This window comes from Cynocephalus volans, chromosome 1 (assembly GCF_027409185.1).
Source record: "Cynocephalus volans isolate mCynVol1 chromosome 1, mCynVol1.pri, whole genome shotgun sequence".
Classification (NCBI taxonomy): Eukaryota; Metazoa; Chordata; class Mammalia; order Dermoptera; family Cynocephalidae; genus Cynocephalus; species Cynocephalus volans.
Window position 1 is genome coordinate 85879915 of NC_084460.1, and position 19087 is coordinate 85899001.

Here is a 19087-nt window from a genome sequence, read left to right on the forward strand (position 1 = left end):
GAAAGGTTCTTATCTTATGTCATAAAAAAGTGACTAGTGGTATAATTTAAATATTTCTAATGTGACTGAATTTTTATAAACTTGATTAAATATAATTAACAAAGATAATTCTTTATTCTATATATAGTAAACCAATGTTTAAAAAAAAAAAAAGCAGGTTTAATCAACCTTGGAACATAACCATACCTGCATGGTCCTTCTTTTAGTTAATGTTACTTGAAAATTTTTCCACTCCCAACGTTGCTCCACCAGATGTGCAAAAACAACATGTCCATTTCCACAGGCTCCAGCAATCTGAGTCCCGTCAATTGACCATGCAATATTAAATATGCTGCCAGTGTTGGGTTTTTCTAATGCATATGACCACTGGAGATGGAAAAACAAGAGAAAAATTGATTTATTGAAAAAAAATTTTTAACGAAGTTTTAAATTAGACACGTTAAAAGGATAATTTTTTGAAAGAACGTATATTTATTCTGGAATTATTAAAAACATTTTTCTTAATAAAATTATAGTGTACTGAACAGAAGATACAGATATAATTTTTAAAGTACACAGTAAAAAAAATGACAAAACAGTATACGAAATCTCTCAAGAACTGCAAAAAACCCACATTATTTCAATCTGCATTATTATTTTTAATAATACTGAACAAGTAAACACAAAGACTCTATAGAAAAAAAGACATCTTACTACTAATTCTTAAAGCTCTCCACAGACTACATCTATAAAATGTCTGATTACAATATTTCAAAATGTAACTAAAAATTGAAACTAAACACAATGTAACCAAAGCATCTCTGATACACATTCTAAATCATGAAAGTGTAGGTAAATGGATCTATTTCTTTTTCTTTTATTCTTTCAGGATGCAGTAAGTATAAACTCTCCTAGAATCTGTCTGAGAAAGTTATCTAGAGATATCAGTAAGCATCAACTAGGACAAAAGAGATTCTTGTGTGTGTGTGTGTGAATAAAAGAATAAGAAAAAAACCAAACTTTTTGATAGATGGTATTATATGCATTTTCTCCCATTTTTCAGATGCAACATATGTATTTGCTAGAAGAATAATTAATTTGACTAAACATACATATATTCTTGTTGGATTCTTCTTGCATTCTTCCAACCTTTCAGCCTATAGTTAAATTGTCTGATTTTTTTTGCTGTTGTTGCTTTGGGCTGGATATTTTTGTTTGTTTGTTTTACATTATTATTTTTTCAGAAATATTCATCACTAGCTATGGGCTCACTCTGACAACAAATTTGGAGGAAATGGACAAATATAAAGAAAGATTCACAATTTATACTACTATAAAACAAAACTTTAAATTCCTAATAAAATTTCATATAAGACAAAAATACTGAATAACTCTTTAACCACTCACTGACACTTTTTTAAAAACTCCCCCCACCCCCTTCAAACCCCTAACTGTTGCATAGTGGCTTAATTAAAAGATCTAATAATAAAGTTATCAAGAGAAAGTAATGAAACCATAGCTTTGCTCCATTGGCAGTATAAAAATATTAGAAACTTTCTGAGTGGATAAGGAAACTGTGGTATATCTACACAATGGAATACTACTCTACTATAAAGAAGAATAAAATACTACCATTTGCAGCAACATGGATGGACTTAGAGAAAATTATATTAAGTGAAACAAGTCAGGCTCAGAAAGAGAAATGCCACGTTTTCACTTATTTGTGGGAGCTAAAAATAAATAAATAAACACACAAACATAGGGTGTGGGGGAAGAAGACACAACAATCACAACAATTCCTTGAACTTTTTAAGGCAAGTGAACAGAGATGATGTAGTGGGGGAGGGAGGGAGTAAGAGGAACGGGTAAAGGGTCACAAAAATCAACTAAGATGTATATTGAGAAGTTAAAATTAAAAAAAAACATATATTAGAAACTCTTTTTCGAAATTAAGAATAAATTCAAGATAGATATGTATATATAATATGTGAAGTCATCTTTTTTAAAAAATAAGTGTAGCAGACTGGGAACCTCAAAGATAACAATCTGCTTCTGGCAATAAAATGAAATTAACTTATTTGTCATTTGTGTTTGACAAACAAAAATTATGAAATACTATATGACTACTATTTTACAGAGAGATTAAAAGTCATTGATATATACAAATGAGACTCAATTTATTAATATAGTACTTAATGGTTTGGACCAGGCTTATGACAGATACATTCTTCATTTTAAATCTAGTCTATTCTCATGATGTAGATGAAACAGAGATCTCATTTTAAATTGTATTTTAAAACCACAGATTCATAATTTCTTTTTTTTTTTTTTTTTAAAAGATGACCGGTAAGGGGATCTTAACCCTTGACTTGGTGTTGTCAGCACCACGCTCAGCCAGTGAGCTAACCAGCCATCCCTATATAGGATCTGAACCCGCGGCCTTGGTGTTATCAGCACCACACTCTCCCGAGTGAGCCACGGGCTGGCCCATAATTTCTTAAACTTTAAAATATGGTTTTAAACACCCAAAAAACAAATCAGCCAGAAAGAAATGTCTTACTGTGGTACTGTGCACATAACTCTGTCTTGAGCCTACCATCTGTTATGCCTTTGTGAGAGCTTTGCTCATAAGGTTATACAGTAACTAGAGGTAATATAACAATAACTAGAGGTAAGATAGTTAGAACAGTAGATAGGAACAACCTGCCAACTATAAAGGAGGATGATGTATATGTGATAAGCCAGCCTAGCCACCTGAATCAACATTTGGACCTAGTTAAGCTTGTTTACAAACTGCTTATATAAACCTGAGTTCAGCCAGGAGTTAGTGGGGAAGAACTTGGTATATGCCTTTGGGTCATCATCTGCCTGACCTATCATACTGTAAATTACCCTCTAATAAAATTCTTTTCTTTACCCCGTGGAATGGCTTATTTTCTTGTTAGGTCTCAAAATACTTTTCCAGTTTGGTAGACATTCTGCCCTTGGTCCACCTTCAGACACTTACTAAAATTAAACATAGAAATGTTTATCTAAAAACTTATGGATGCATGATTCTAAGAAGAGAAAATGTAAGAAAATGTTTAGATAATATTATCACTATCCTATATATTCCTCTGTTTTTTTCCCACAGTCCACATGAACCAACAAAAATAAAATCTGCAGCATGCAACTTAGCACTAAAAGCAAATGTCAAAGGATATAACAGTAATTTAACAGCAAAGTTAAACTAAATTCTTACATTAAAAAAATGTGTAATTACCTATGACTTAGAACGTTAAGTATTCAAAATTAAAATTAAGTGATTTCTGGTTTTGATTAGTAATCAAAAAATATGCAAGCAAAACAAAATCAGAAGAGAACAGGTCTTTAATAGTTACTAAACTGCGGGAGACAGGATTACATTTTGTTCAATCAGTAAGTTGAACAATTCTTATTCCTAAGTGTTGGGAAAATATAGGAAAAATGGTCAGGGCCCCTCAGATGTTCAGAATCTTGCCAAGCATCTGATGTAAACAGGCACGTGCACTCAGGTGTTCCTTGGTTATCGTCTAGTGTAATTGCGCATGTGTACCCAAGATGACTGGCTCTGATCCACGGGGCCTCCCATCCCGGGGATGCTCCTACTGCTGCTGGAGGATACTGCTGCTAGTGCCCCCGGGACTCTCTGCAAAGCCACTGCCACTGCAGGACCTGTAAGCTACTGGATCTCTAAGTGGCTGTCGCTGAGGAAGCTAAGGGCTGAGCTCATGTTATCTGCCAACAGCTCCTGGAATCTTTCCCAATTACCTAGCATGGACCTGCATGTGAGAGGTCTGGGGACCCACTTTGTACAATGGGTTTGGAGGGGTCTGAGGCCTAGCTCTGACAATATAAATGGAAACAGTATAACTAAAATAATAACTAAAATAATAAACATTTTGGCTTTAGTTATGATTTGCCTTACTTTACAGTAAGTCAAAAAGATCTATTTGTGCTTTTAAAGTGACTTTTCTTCCCCAATTATGCCATGGAATATTTGATTCATGTTTGTATTAATACTGTAGAAGGGAATGAGGCACCCTTCCTAGGTGTAATTGAGTAGTACCGGTAGTAAGAACCCTGAAGATGAATTTTTAAATATCCCTCTTGAAGGGGTTCAGAACACACTACCCCAATATTTGGCACCTTAGCACTTGAGAACACAACAGAAGCAGGACAATCACTCTCTGACCTCCCAACCTTTCTCCCCTGAGGCAGGTAACTCATTCTAGAGTTACCCTCCCAATGCCAGGAGAAAAGAAACATCCTTGTCTCTGAAGACAGGGACATAGAAGAATCTGAACAGCTTTTGCTAAGTTTCCCCAGGTTTATTACTGTAGGGAAAGTGAAGGTCAGGGCCGAGCATTTGATGTAAATATGCACGTGCACCCAGGTGTGGGTTATTGTCTCATGTAATTGCGCATGTGCACCCAGGTGTCCTGGGTTATGGACTTAAGTATAAAGGATGAGTGGCTCTGATCCATGGCACCCCCTGCCCCTGTGGGGGCCACAGGGAGGCTGTTCCTACTGCTGGAATCTGTTGCTGCCAGTGCCCCAGGGATGACCTGAGGCCACCACCACTGCTGCTACTGCTGCTACTGCTGAGGACTGAGCTCATGTCGTCTACCAATGTCTCCCAAGATCTTTCCCAATTTAACAACATGACTGGCATAGCCATAAAACTGGCGTAGTCTATAGCTTTACAATTACCATTAAATCATACCCCCTTTGTCCAATCATACTTCTCCATGACTGTCTACTCATCATCACACGTACATAAAAATACACAGGTTTTCCTGTTTCTTGGAGGTCTTCATTTCTGAAGGCTTCTGATTCATGTAAAACTTATATTAAATAAAATTGTATTTTTCTGGTTAATCTGTCTTTTATTATAGGGCCCTTAGCCCTAAGAACCTAAGACGGGAAGAAAATATATTCCTTTTTCTTCACTATGCTCTCACTTATGCTTATCTCTTTCTTTAACAGGATTGGACTATCCCTTACTTTAAGATAATGTCACTCAGTGTGCTCAGGTCAGTAGCATCCCTATCACCTGTTAGCTTATTAGAAATGCAAATTCGTGGGCCTTACTCCAAGCTATCAAAGCTGACTCTCTGGGGACGAGGGACTGAAAGCTTTTAACAAGCTCTTGAAGTAATTTTTATTCACTTATAGTTAGAACACTGATGCTCAATACAGGCTGCATATTAGAATCATCTTGGAAGCTTTTTAAAACAAAAAAAAACAAAACCCAAGGCCCTAATCCAAACCAATTAAATGCAGAATCTCTCGCTGTAGAGTCTGGGCATGTATTTTAAAGTTCTTAGGTGATTTTAATGAAGAGCCATTGTTTCAAGAGAAAAGCAAAATTTCTGATTTGGCTTAAGATTATCATTAGCAGCTGGCTCTCTGATAGTACCTTGCCAATTCATCTGATCACTTAAGAAAATTATATGACCTGTCAGCCTCTAAACCAGCTTCTATCTATGTGTAAATTTGGCTTCTTACATCCTTCAACGTAATTTTTTTTTTTATTTCTTATCATTAGAATTTCAAACATAAACTAAAATAGAAAGAATGGCATAGAACAGTGGTTCTCAAACTTTAGAAAGCATTACAATTACCTGGAAGAATTGTTATAACAAATCACTGAGCCCCATCCCGGATATGGCAGATGGGGAAGAAGACCAAAGAACTTGCACTTCTTTCCCTTTTTTTTAGCAGTTGGCCTGTATGGGGATCCGAACCCTAATCCTTGGTGTTATCAGCACCATGCTCTCCCAAGTGAGCTAACCAGCCAGCCCTCAAATTTGCATTTCTAATAAGTTCCCAGGTGGTGCTGAAGCTACTGGGCCAGTGACCATACTTTGAGAATGACTAGCATAATAAACTCCTATAAACCCACTACCCAGCTCCCAACAATTATCAACTAATGGCTAATTCTCATCTCATCTGTACCACTACCCATATCTTTATGGCCCAAATTATTCTCAAGCAAATCCCTGACATGTCATTTCATCACTAAATATTTCAGTATATATCACTAAAAACATAGACTTTTAAAACCTCATCTCAATACTATTGTTAAACCTAAAAATAATTAACAATCATTTCTTAATATCAAAGAATCCAGTCAGTGTTCAAATTTTTTCAGTTGTCTTCTTTGATCCAGTTTGAATCAAGATGCAAATAAGGCATAATGGTGATAGATTAATAAGTCTTAGATATCTTTTGCTCTATAAGTTCCCCTTCCACATCTTTTTCCTTGCAATTTCACTATTGAAGAAACTGTGTCATTTGTCCTGCGGCATTTCCCACAGCCTGGATTTTGCCATCTACATTCTCATGGCATGGTTTTTTACGTGTTCCCTGTCCCTTTTATTTCCTATAAATTGGTAGTTAGATTTAGAGTCTTGGTCAAATTCAGGTTTGATTGTTTTGGCATGAAAACTTCACAGGTGATCTTGTTTACTGTTGTGATTTGTTAAGTAAGGTTTGGTGTAGTCAGGTGCAGACAGTGAGGGACATTCAGACCAGAACGGTGGAAAGATTAGTTCTATTACTTACGGATCCAGAGAGAATAGAATACATACCTCAGGAATTCAGATGAGTTCAGACTACACAGGGCCCTGTGGACCACAGTAAAGGGTTTTCCTCTTTATACTAAAAGAAATGGGCAGCTGTATGGCCAAGGCAATTGTCGGAATCCTGCTGACACAGCCAATTGTATTGTCGGGTTAGGGCTCCGAGAGAGACCCTCTGTTTTGCTAGGGCTAAGTGAATATGCCAATTGTATTGTTAAAGCAATTCATAACTAAAGCCAAAACGTTTCATTATTTTAGTTATGCTAAGTTTCCATTTGTATTGTCAGGGCTAGGGTTCAGACCCTTCAGACCCATTGTACAGACTGGGTCACAGACCCCTCACACACAGGTTCACACTAGGTAATTGGGAAAGATCTTCGGAGCTGTTGGCAGATGACATGAGCTCATTCCTCAGCAGCAGCAGCAGCTTGCAGCAGCCTCCAGCAGCAGTGGCAGCCTCCCCATGCTCCCCCCCCGGGGCATCCCGGGGGCATGGGGCACCATGGATCAGAGCCACTCTTCCTTTATACTTAAGTCTGATAACCTAGGACATCTGGGTGTGACAACCAAAGAACATCTGGTCACACGTGCACAATTACATTAGACAATAACCAAGGAACACCTGGGTGTACGTGCATGTTTACATTAAATGCTGAGCAAGACTCCAAACATCTGAGGGAGCCCTGACCATTTTCCTGTATTTTCCCTACAGCAGCTATAAATGGGTTCCCTAAGATCATGACATGAGCCTATCAATGATTTAAGAGGGTCTGAATATCTAGTGCATAATGGGTGCTGTGGGGGAATAGGAAAAGTCTACAGGAAGGTGTGGGGTACCATCTGGAACACGGGCACTTAATAAGCATGTGGGAAACAAGAGAGAGTGGGAGAGACCTGTGGATGGAAGCCTTTACTGGGTCCAGAGTGTTACCCAGGTGAGTTTTCTAAGACAGGGTTCATTTGAAAGGAGTACGAGGCTAACTGTGGGATCTTGGGGGTTACATTATCAGGTTCACCAGACTTAAAGCAGAAGTAAGATGGTCAAGTGGTTCAGGGTATGGGGCCTTATCTATCTAGAACATGAATTGAGAACTAGGTGAAGACTGTCTCAAAATATGTGGGTCAACGGTGACAAGCCAGGGACAGGACAACAAGATGGATGACAAGACAGCATTAATATGAATGAAAGTTATGACATGTCTTCTAGTAGGAAGCATTTAATATCTGATTGTCTCTCTTCTTATATATGCTGTTAGTAAATGATGATTACTGCCTAGATCTACTAATTCACTAGGGTTGCAAAATGGGTAATATTCTAATCCTTTCTTTACTTACTATGATAGTTCTACAAAAAGAAATGTCTTCCCATCAACCATTTGGTTACCCTGGAGGTATACTTCACATATCAAAGCCAGGACAAATTCTTGATTATTTCCATTTAATTATCAGTTTTCAAAAATATAAATTTGAATAGTGACTGGACACTTGACGATATTAAGAAATTGTTAATTGCTTTTAGGTTTAATAATGGTATTAAGGTTAAATTTTAAAAGACTGTTTTTAGTGATATATACTGAAATATTCAGTGATGAAATAATATGATGTCAGGGATTGGCTTCAAAATCACCTAGGCCATAGAGAAGTGGGTGGTGGTACAGATGAGATGAGAATTAGCCATTAGTTGATAATTGTTGGAAACTGGGTAATGGGTAAATGCGGGTTCATTATACCAGTTGGTCCCCTGATAACCTCCAAAAGTAACCAATAAATGTTGTTTAGTATCATGAACTCATTAATTTTAACATATTTGGTGTGTTTCAATAAATATGATCCTTAAATGGGCCTAATTTTAGCCAGTGAGATCCCCTTCGAGTTGGTTTTTTTAGTCCTTTTGACAGACCCTCATAGTTTTTAATCACTTCCTTTGTTTTTTAGTATCATAAAATGTTGCAGATTCATCTTTTATATTTTCTTACCCTCATCTGGAATCAGCCTTTTCTCCACTGAGCCCTGGTTCATTTTACGAAAATATAGAAAAAGGTGTTTAGAAAATGCCCACAAGTGCTGGGGCATATTACTGAGTTGGTCATTACTTTTCTAGGTCTTTTTTTTCTAGGTCTTAACTCTAGTGCACAAAACTAGGAAATTTTTCCAAGATAAGGTACACCATGAACTCATACTGATACTTTCAATTCAAATCCAGGAAGTACAGTATTTTTACTTACCCTCATCAATCTTACCTCAGTATTTCTGTTCACCTAGCCAAAAATACCACTTTTTAAAAACACCGATATAGACATCAAGAGTAACAATACTGACACCACAAACAAATGATCACATGAGTTTTAAAATTCCCTTTTACATTCTCTTTTCCCCTTAGGCCTATTTCCTTTTCTTTTAAGTAGCAACATTATTGAAATATAAGTCACATATTATAAAATTCTCCCTTTTAAAGTATAGAATTCAGTAATTTTTAGTATACTCCAAGTTGTGCAACCATCATCACTACCTAAATTCCTTACATTTTCATCACCACAAAAGGAAACCCAATATCCATTAGCAGTCACTACAATTCCCCAAGTCCCCCAGCTCCTGGCAAACACTAACCTACTTTCATTTTCTATTCTAGTCATTTTATATAAACATTATATTATGTGGCCTTTTGTGGCTGGCTTTTTTCACTTAGCATAAAGTTTTCAGGGTTCATTTATGTTGTTGCATGTATCACTACTTCATTCCTATTTATTGCCAAATAATATTCTATTGTATGGATATAACTTATTTGTTTATCCATCAATCTGTTGATGGACATTTCCATTTTTCAGCTTTTTGGCTATTGTGAATAATGCTGCTATGAATATTTGTGTACAGGTTTTTGTGTGGACATATGTTTTCATTTCTCTTGGGTATATACCTAGAAGTGGAATTGCTGGGTCCATGGTAACTCCATGTTTAACATTTTTAGGACCTGCTAAATGTTATCCAAAGTGGGAGGGCTATTTTCTATTGGGTCTCTGCTGTGAGCACCAGGAGGAGACAACCTAATCAATTAAAGCAATTTAGATTAGTTATTCTCTGAGCAATTATACAAAGTATTGAATACACAAGTAGGTTGTTTTATTTACTTTTGAGTTTTAGAATTTAATTTTGCTTTATAATTATGTAAAATATTTGTTTCCAAAGTCAAATTTACAAGAAATATATACAAAATAAAGTATAGTCAAAAAAGTCTAACTTCTATCCCTTTTCTTTCTCCATTTCCCTCTTCTTTCTATAGATAACTATATTTTATTTTTTATCCTTACAAGTGTGTACACACTTTTATTTACCTAAGAAAGGTATAGGAGTGACACAAATATATCTGTGTCTGTGTATATCTCTAACAATATGTCCCAGAGATCATCCATTGTAGTATATGGAGATGTACATTCAATATCAATATACAGCTAATGATAGTGTGATAAATGCTTCATCTCAGCTCTATCATTTCATGAATTATGTGTGTGCATACATCTGTGGCTTTCAAATAGCCTTTCAAATATGTAGTCTATTTTATTTGTTCTCCCTCTTTTGGGGAATATATTATAGTATTCAGGAAGGTTTCTATTTTTAGTCTAATGATTACCTTTATACTAATTATTTTTTAAAATACACCCTACCCCCATGCCACATATTTCTAGGGGCAATTTACTATTGGTTCTCCACTATAAGAAATATGAAAATTAGGCAATAGCCTCACCCATTCCCTTTTCCCCATATCTGATTTTAAGTAATAACCTTTTATTCCTAGTTAATATCTATAAGGCAATCAGCAAGTTCACTCTACTTTTCATATACTCTTTCTCATTCTCCCCCCATTTGTGCAATGTTGATGCCTACAGCCAATACACACTATACTATATCCTTCATGGACACGTTCTTGTCTTAGTTCTACAAATGATTATGCATCTAATGTTCACAATCAGTCCTTATTTTACTATGTCCCTAGTCATAATGCTTATCTAAAGCTAATTCTCCAGTAGATTTCTCAAAACACTCATGACAACAACATTCCTTGAGTTACTGCATGTTTATAACAGCTTGCTTATGACCTTCGTACTTAAAGGTAAGAATGGCTATATATGAAACCTTTGGCTCACCTAATTTTTGAGTATCCTATGTAAACCTATGTGTTCTGGCATAAAGTGCTTCTGTCAAAGTCTGATGACATTCTAATCTTCTTCTTTATGAGTGACTTGGTCTTTTCCTGGGATGTTCAAAGGATATATTTTTTCTTTAAACTCTTATAGTTTTGTTAACATACATCTGGGGGTTGGCTATCTACATTAATTTCCTAGTTATCTTGTATGCCTTTTCAATATCAATTTCAAATCTCTTATGTTTGAGGAAATCTTTCTTGAATGGTAGCTTTTAGTATTTGTTCTGTTTACTGTACTGGGCTTCTCCTTTGAAGACTCTCGTTATATGTTCTTTGATCTTCTCTGCCTATTATCCCTATCACTTTCAATCAAAACTTTTTATCTCTTTTGCTATTTCCTTTCTTCCATTCCACATTCTATTTGTCTTAAGGCATGATCCATTGTGTTTATTTGCTCTTATATTCCTTCTATTTTGGTCTTCACTTCTGTAATAATTTTTCCTTTTTTTTTTATAATTCCATCCTGAGTTTTAAGGAGCAGTAGCACCTCTCCTTAAAAATCTCCTTTCTCCAGTCACCTTATTTCTTAATTTTCCCAGTTCTAATTTATATGGTTATTTCATAACATCTGTCATGTTCTTAATATCCTTCAGCTTGTTTTGAATTATTTGGTTGCAGTGCTTGTCTACGGCATACTTTCATTGTCTTTGGCAACTTTATATAACTTTACTGTGATGTTCTTCTGCTGCTCATTTTTAAGTGAAATAGGTCTTGCTGTACTTTTGAGAGGGAAGGATATTCCACCAGGATAGCTCTAAAGCTCTCTATTCTGCTGTTTTCTAAGTGATTTTTTTTAATGAGTCCGTTTTTTGAGACTATATCCTCTTCCTGACAATTTTATCTAGACCTTCTGTTTTCTTTGTTCAATTGTCTCTGTTCTGATCAATCTGGATTTTGCTCCCAGCAGTTTCTGTTTAGTGCAGGTCTTTGTCCTGAAGAAAACTTGATTTATTTCAAGAGCACATTAGGCCCATATAGCTCCAGTACTGTCAGGCCCTGTCATGATGCCCCTGTACTCACTCAGAATTGGATTCTACAGAAATTTCCTTCCAGTTTTAGCCTGTTCTCATATTGGCCTATATCACTTTCAGATATTTGTTGGTGATTTGAGAGTTCCTCTCTTCTCATGATCTTAGAAGCCTGGCTACCTTTTCTCTTCTTTCTCACACACAGATGCTAATACCACGTGTACCTGTCAATGGTACTTGGGAAAACCACATGTATTTGGGGATTTGTGGGACTAAAGTGTCACCTAGTTTTATTGTAGTTGCTATCTGTGGGTTTTTGGTTAGGTCCTCTTATTTTGTTTTTTTTTGTTTGTTTTTTTTCCCCCTGACTGGTAAGGGGATCATAACCCTTGGCACGCTGTCGTCCGCACCAGGCTCAGCCAGTGAGTGCACCGGCCATCCATATATAGGATCTGAACCTGAGGCCTCAGCGCTACCAGCGCCGCACTCTCCCGAGTGAGCCACGGGGCCAGCCCCTTATTTTCTGTTTTATGGAGAGATTTGAAAAGATTCAAAAATTAAAACTATGCCACTGTACCCACAACATGGATAAATCTCAGACATATGACTGAGCAGAAAAAGATATGAATATGTAAATATGGTATGATTCCATTTATATAAAAGCCCAAACAGGCAAATCTAATCTACAGTAACAGAAGTCAGAATAATAGTTACTATGGAAGTGTAACTGACTGGAGGGGTGGAGGGGGACCACAAAGGAAATTTCTAGGGTATTAATGTTCTGTATCAATTGGGAGTGGTTTGCTGGATATTTACATATGTAAAAAAATATTGAGCTGTACACATAAGATACTGTATATAAGTTATATCTCAATTTTTTAAAAAAACTTATTTTAATTGAAATTATAATCATGCCTTGCTTTCATAGTTTAAGAATATTTTTAGGACCATAATATTGAGATAAAATAAGTATATAACATCAATATTACCAAGTAAAAGGATACACAAAAAATGTATTTATCATAATCATAACCATGTAAAAAATGTCTTCCCAAAGACAGACTCAGAAGGTACCCAGAAAAATGAAAACATTTGATTTTTTTGGTATGTTATGATTATGAGTATTTTTTTTTACTTTTTGTTTTCATTATTTTTGTTACACAGCTGTTTTACATAAATTTCTCTAAAACTTCTGTATATCTAATTAAACTATTTTATATTAATTAGTATTTGTGCCTTCACAATGTTGGTGAGGTTTTCTGGTTTTCTTCCTTAATTCTAAGCAAATTGCAGCTAATTCAGTTTTCTTAGAATATAAAATATGAAAAATAGTAAAGAAAAATTACTTTTGGCTTGGTTTGGTGCAAATAATTTCTAAAAATAAAAGATGAATAAGCAAAAAATAGAAAATAACAGGAAAAAAGTGGTAATTATAAGAGAAATTTATAGAACACAAAAGTGATCTGTATTCATAATATGATACCCAACTAAAACACCAATGTTATTTTGAGCTGTCTATGAAGAAAAATCAATTGCTGTTAGCTTTTGAGATACTGAGCAATATATTTGTCTAATAGCAGGAAAGTCTTGAAAAACTGTGAGGCTGGGTTTTGGCTCTGGGAAAATATCACTGTTATCTCCCCAAATATCCAAGACACTGATGGTGTTCTATGGCTAGCCAAAATTCTCCCCATAAAGGGCCATCTCCCCAGGTAATAAATATTATAGTATTCCGTGCCTTTCTTCTTACTCTCATCCAAAATCTGCTCAGTTAGCCAAATTACTTAGAAAAGGACCTAATAAGAACAAGTTTAATGTGTTACTTCCATGATACTATTATATATATATACTAGTATATATATATATATACTTCCATGATATATATTATATTAACAACAATTCTTAAATAAAAGCAGTAAAGCTAATGGGAGAAATTTTTTCAATAAAAAGGTAGTAAAACCTTTCCCCAGAACATTCCACACACAATTCATTGTTAAAACTGGCCCTGAACTGCAGTTACAAAGACATGGTTTGTATCAGTGCTCTACTACTGCTTTAACAAATTACCAGGAACTTAGAGGCTTAAAACAACAGAGATTTATTATCTTACAGTTCTATACATCAAAAATCCAACATGGGTTTCACTTAGCTAAAATCAATGTGTTGGCAGGGCTGCATTCCTTTCTCGAGGCTCTGGGACAGAGTCCATTTTTGTGATCATTCAGGTGTTTGGCAGAATTCAGTCTCTTGCAGCTGTAGGACCGAGGTCCCCATTTCCTTGTTGGCCATTTATATAGCTTCTAGAGGCCACCTGCATTCCTTGACTTGTGGTCCCCTTCCTCCATCTTCAAAGTCAGCAACAACAAGTTGAGCTGCTCCTACTTGAATCTCTCCTCCTTCATCTTCTAACCCAGCTGGTAAAGGTTGTCTGCTTTTAAGGACTCAAGTGATTAGATAGGGCCACTGAATAATCCAGGATAATTTTACCATCTAAAGGTCCATACCCTTATACATATGCTAACTTCCTCTTGCCATTTAAGGTAACATATTCACAGGTTCTGGGGATTACAGCATGGGCATCTTTGGAGGCCTATTATTAGACCTTCCACAAAACTATATTAGGAAAGACATAGCAGTCAATTTGGGGATTTTTAAAAGTTTACTGATTTTTTTTTCCCTAAAGATCAGATTCAGATATGAACATAAACATACGAAACAATATTTTTACCACTTTTTAAAAGTGGTTTGGGGCTTGGGGTTTTGGCTTCCAAAGGCTTATTCACAAAGAAAAAGACACTAAATAATTTGTCCATGTTGTTACCCAGTAGTAGCAGAAGCTTCATCTTGGTCTTGTTGGTACCGGATTATCAAGGATATCCAAAAGAAAACATTTAAAAATTATCGAATGAGTTGTTTTAAAAAACAAAAGAACTCGGGTTTACAATATCAAGCAAAATATGCATTTAGTATTCTATTGTGATAAATAATCTTATTTTAAAATGGGCAAAGGAACTGAATAGACATTTTTCAAAAGACATACAAATGGCCAACAGGCATGTGAAAAAATGCTCAACATCGCTAATCATCAGAGAAATGCAAATTGAAACCATAATCAGACAACATCTCACTCAAATTAGAATGGCTATTATCAAAAAGACAAAAAATAACAAATGCTGGTGAGGATGCAGAGTAAGGGGAACTCTTATACATTGTGGGTGGGAATGTAAATTAGTACAGCCACTATGGAAAACAGTATGGGGTTTTCTCAAACAACTACAGATAGAACTACCATGATCCAGCAATCCCACTACTGGGTTGGCTAAGGAATGGAAATCAACAAGTCGAAGGGACATCTGCATTCCCATGTTCATCGTGGCTTATTCACAATGGTCAAGAGTTGGAACCAACTTAAATGTCCTTCCTACAGATGGTTGGATAAAGACAACGTGGTACATTTACACAATGGAATACTACTCATCCATAAAAAATAATAAAATTCTGCCATATGCAGCAACATGGATGAGCTTGGAGAAAATTATGTTAAGGGAAATAAGCCAGGCATACAGAGAGAAATACCACATGTTCTCACTCATATGTGGAAGCTAAAAAAGTTATCTCATAGAAGTAAAGGGTAAAATAGTGGTTACTAAGAGACTGGGGGTGGGAGTGGGGAGAGGAAAGTCAGTGAATACAAAATATTAGAGAAACAGGAAAAATAGGATCTAAGGTTCTATAGTAATATAAGGAGACTACAGTTAACAAAGTACTGTGTATCTTTGAATAGCTAGTCAAGATGATGTTGAATATTCCTAACACAAAGAAATGACAAATGTTTGAGGTAATGGATAAACTAAGCACCCTGATATGATCAATGCACATATTATGAATGTACCAAAATATCATATCGTACTCCATAAATATATATAATCATCATGGATCAGTTAAGAAAATAGGGAAAGGATGGTACAAAGTTACAAAGTTACAGTTAGATAGGAAGAATAAGTTCTGGTGCCCTGAGGTGACAATAGCTAATAATATTGTATTAGATATTCAAGATAGTCAGAAAAAAGGAACCTGAATGTTATAGCAACAAAGAAATGATAATTGTTTAGATGATATATATGCTAACTATTCTGATTAGATTATACACTATATGCACGGATGGAAACAAACTGTACCCCATAAACATGTACAATGAAAAATAAAATAAAAATTCTACCATGTGAATTGCAAAAAACAAAAAATAATTGAGATTATACTAAGAAAAACAAAACTATCGTTTTTCATAAATATTTCCTAACAGCAAGAACTATTAGACTATGACACAGATAACTTCCTCAGAGAAAATATGGACATCTTAGAATACTGAGGAAAAAAGTCCTTAAGGAGAAATTTTAAATTGACAAATCAATAGTCACTAACAGATGATCCAGAGCTCAACCGCAATTTTAACCAAACTCAACTTTTAAAATAAGAAAATTCAAAGGAAAAATTAAAAGCCAGAGATTTAGAAATTTTAAAACTAGCCTTCTCAAACTGACTGATCAATTCTAGTTATAAACTAGTTAAAATGTGGCACTAATATAAGCCATTAAAAACTAAAACAACATCTTTTGTCTGTACAATGACCCACTAAAATGCAACATTTATAAAACACCTATTGATTTTTTAAAGATTAAAAGTAAATTCTGTAATAGAAATCTGATTTTGTATTGTTTGCTGAGTTTCTCAATTCTGGACAACAGGGTCTCTCACACTGTAAAGGAAGCACATGCAATTTCTTTACTTAATGGTTTATACTGTATGGCTTCTATCAAAGATGGTTTTACACCAAATCTGATAATGTAATTCTAATTTTATCACTGCCTTTCATTATAAAGTCAGAAATTTATTTGTTAAAAAGAAAAGCTCTCAGAGGCTTAAACTAAAAGCTTTTGGTGAACTAAGCTACAGTGGCTTTGAAACACAAATGGCAATTTGTTGGGTTGGCTGCCTCCCTCCTCCTTCATTTACTAAGATGTGGCCCTCACCAGCAATCCATATGGTTACTGTGATTGCGTTCTGGCAGACATGTTTATACAACCTACCCCAACCTGCCTAGACACATCTTATTAGACCAGGCATGTGCACCTAACCTAGGCTGGGCCAGTGATCCCTTCCCCGGGAGTGTTTAAAACTGGGACTAAGATTCTTGTTTCAGTCTGGCTCCTCTCTTGAATAGAGATGTACATTTGAGAGCTGTTAACACTGATCATTTTCCTGAGACCTAGCTACATCCTTTCCCTGGATTCTGGAAGATATCCCTGTACCCTTAATAACTAATGCCTCCTTTTGCTTAATGGTGTCTTCTACTTGTATCCAACTATAATAAAATGTACAGTAAGTTTGAAATCATAGGATCAGCCACACTTCTCCTGCACTGCTTGAGTTTTTCCCACTTCTGACATACCATGTGCAGTGTTGCCTCTTCTATATAACAACCTCGTGTTAAAAAACAACACAATACTCATAAGACGAAGCAAGCAGGATGTCCATTGCCCATGGAAAAGATATCATATAACTATAGAGTTGAAAGAAGAGAGGTGATCGTTAAGCTCAGCCAACTTGTAGATAAGAAACCTAAAACCTATATGAGGCCTTCAACTTTGTAAACTTACCACTGGAATCTTGACTCCAGAGCTCTACAAACATATTAATGCTACTCCTAAATTAAAACAAAAGAATAAAATAATGAAAAAAAATAATAAGCAATCATACTAGACAGTATGATATAGAGAACAACAATTAAGAATGTTTCTATAAAGTGTTGACCTATCAAAGGATGATCCATCCCTTTGAGGGAAAAGACTAGATTTTTCTTCTCTTCTATTCTGTCAAATTGCTTAGGCATGCAGGTTATTTCCCAATAGGGAAATAAATATTTAAACTTAAAAACATGACTTTACTAAAATGACTCTTAAAAGCACCTCCCCAATGCCAACCTCACCATTCTCTTTACTACTCCGATATAAATATACTACATTCAAAGGATCCTCAAAAGCATAATCTTTGGCCAAGTTCGATGAATTCGATTCATAAAATTGTATATTGACAAATGAATTTTAAGTAGAAAATAGATGCAAAGTTTCTTACATTTCTTTAAGGCACACTGATTTAAGATCAATATTCTCTTTCATATACCAGGAATTAGCAAATTACAGACTGTCTGAAATTATATGTGTCACTGACAATGAAAAGTTACATATGAGAGTTAAGACCAGATATTGCAGATGATGAATCATTGCAATTATTTTAATTGCATAAATGAATAAATGAAGAGAGGGAAGTCTTATTACAATGAATAACTGAATATTCAAAGCAAAGAAAATGAGAATCACAAAAATTATTCTTATACAAGCAATAGCACCACCTGCTGATAAATAAAAGCAATAATGTCAGTTAATTAAAAATGAGGTCAAAGGTACCTTATATATACATCTTTTCCCTTGAATTCTACTGTTTAATATATTGTAATTCATTAATATATTGTGTATTTATTTATAACTGTGTTAATTTGAACATTAGTGCCCTACATATTTGAATCTTACATTTCTTAAAAATCAAAGGTAAAAATAAAATTTATTATGACATCTAGGAAAATTATGGTACTATATAGCTTTTAATTTTTATTCTATAAATAATTCATTTGTACCACAATTTATTTTACTTACCACCCAGTAATGTACATTTAGTTTATACATTTATTTTGATATTCCCTGATCACCTCACCTAAAATAATACTATCACCCTTTCCCAACTTAATTTTTTTATAGGATTCATTACCATTTAACATATTATATATTCATTTTATTTGTTTGTAGTCTTTCATCTGCTGGAATAAAAACCCTCAAGAGCTGGGAATTTATTTTGTTTATTGATGTTTGCTTAACAACTAGGGCAAGTGCTTGGCACGTAATAGACTCTCAATAAATATCTCTAAGGGAATTAATGAATATGAAAATAAATGAACAAATGACTATGCAACACATTTTTATACTTCCTTAAAGTTATACGTAGCTGTGTCAAAAGTTTCAAGGCTCTTAATAGATTTTGCCAAATTATATGTGAGAAAAGTTGTACCAATTAATGCTCCCTTCAATGCTCTATAAAGAGGCCCATTTTCTCATTTTCTGATATCATTACACTGTGATTTTTATTTGCGTGAAACTCATTACTGAAGAGATTGAACAAATTTTGGGGTTCTGGAGGTATTTACATTTCTTTTTATCCTTTGCTCATTTTTTTCAATTCCAGAATTTCTATTTGGTTCCTTTTTTATAATTTCTATCTCTTTATTG

At 35.0% G+C, this 19087-nt stretch overlaps 1 protein-coding gene across 1 annotated transcript in view; it reads right to left on the bottom strand.

Annotated features, from left to right (window-relative positions):
• Positions 1–19087, bottom strand: part of IFT80 (intraflagellar transport 80) — a 105450-nt gene that overhangs the window by 45151 nt on the left and 41212 nt on the right. Inside the window, exon 7 of the mRNA XM_063102998.1 lies at positions 187–366. Within this exon, the coding sequence (XP_062959068.1) occupies positions 187–366 (180 nt within the window). The remainder of the gene's footprint in view (positions 1–186; positions 367–19087) is intronic.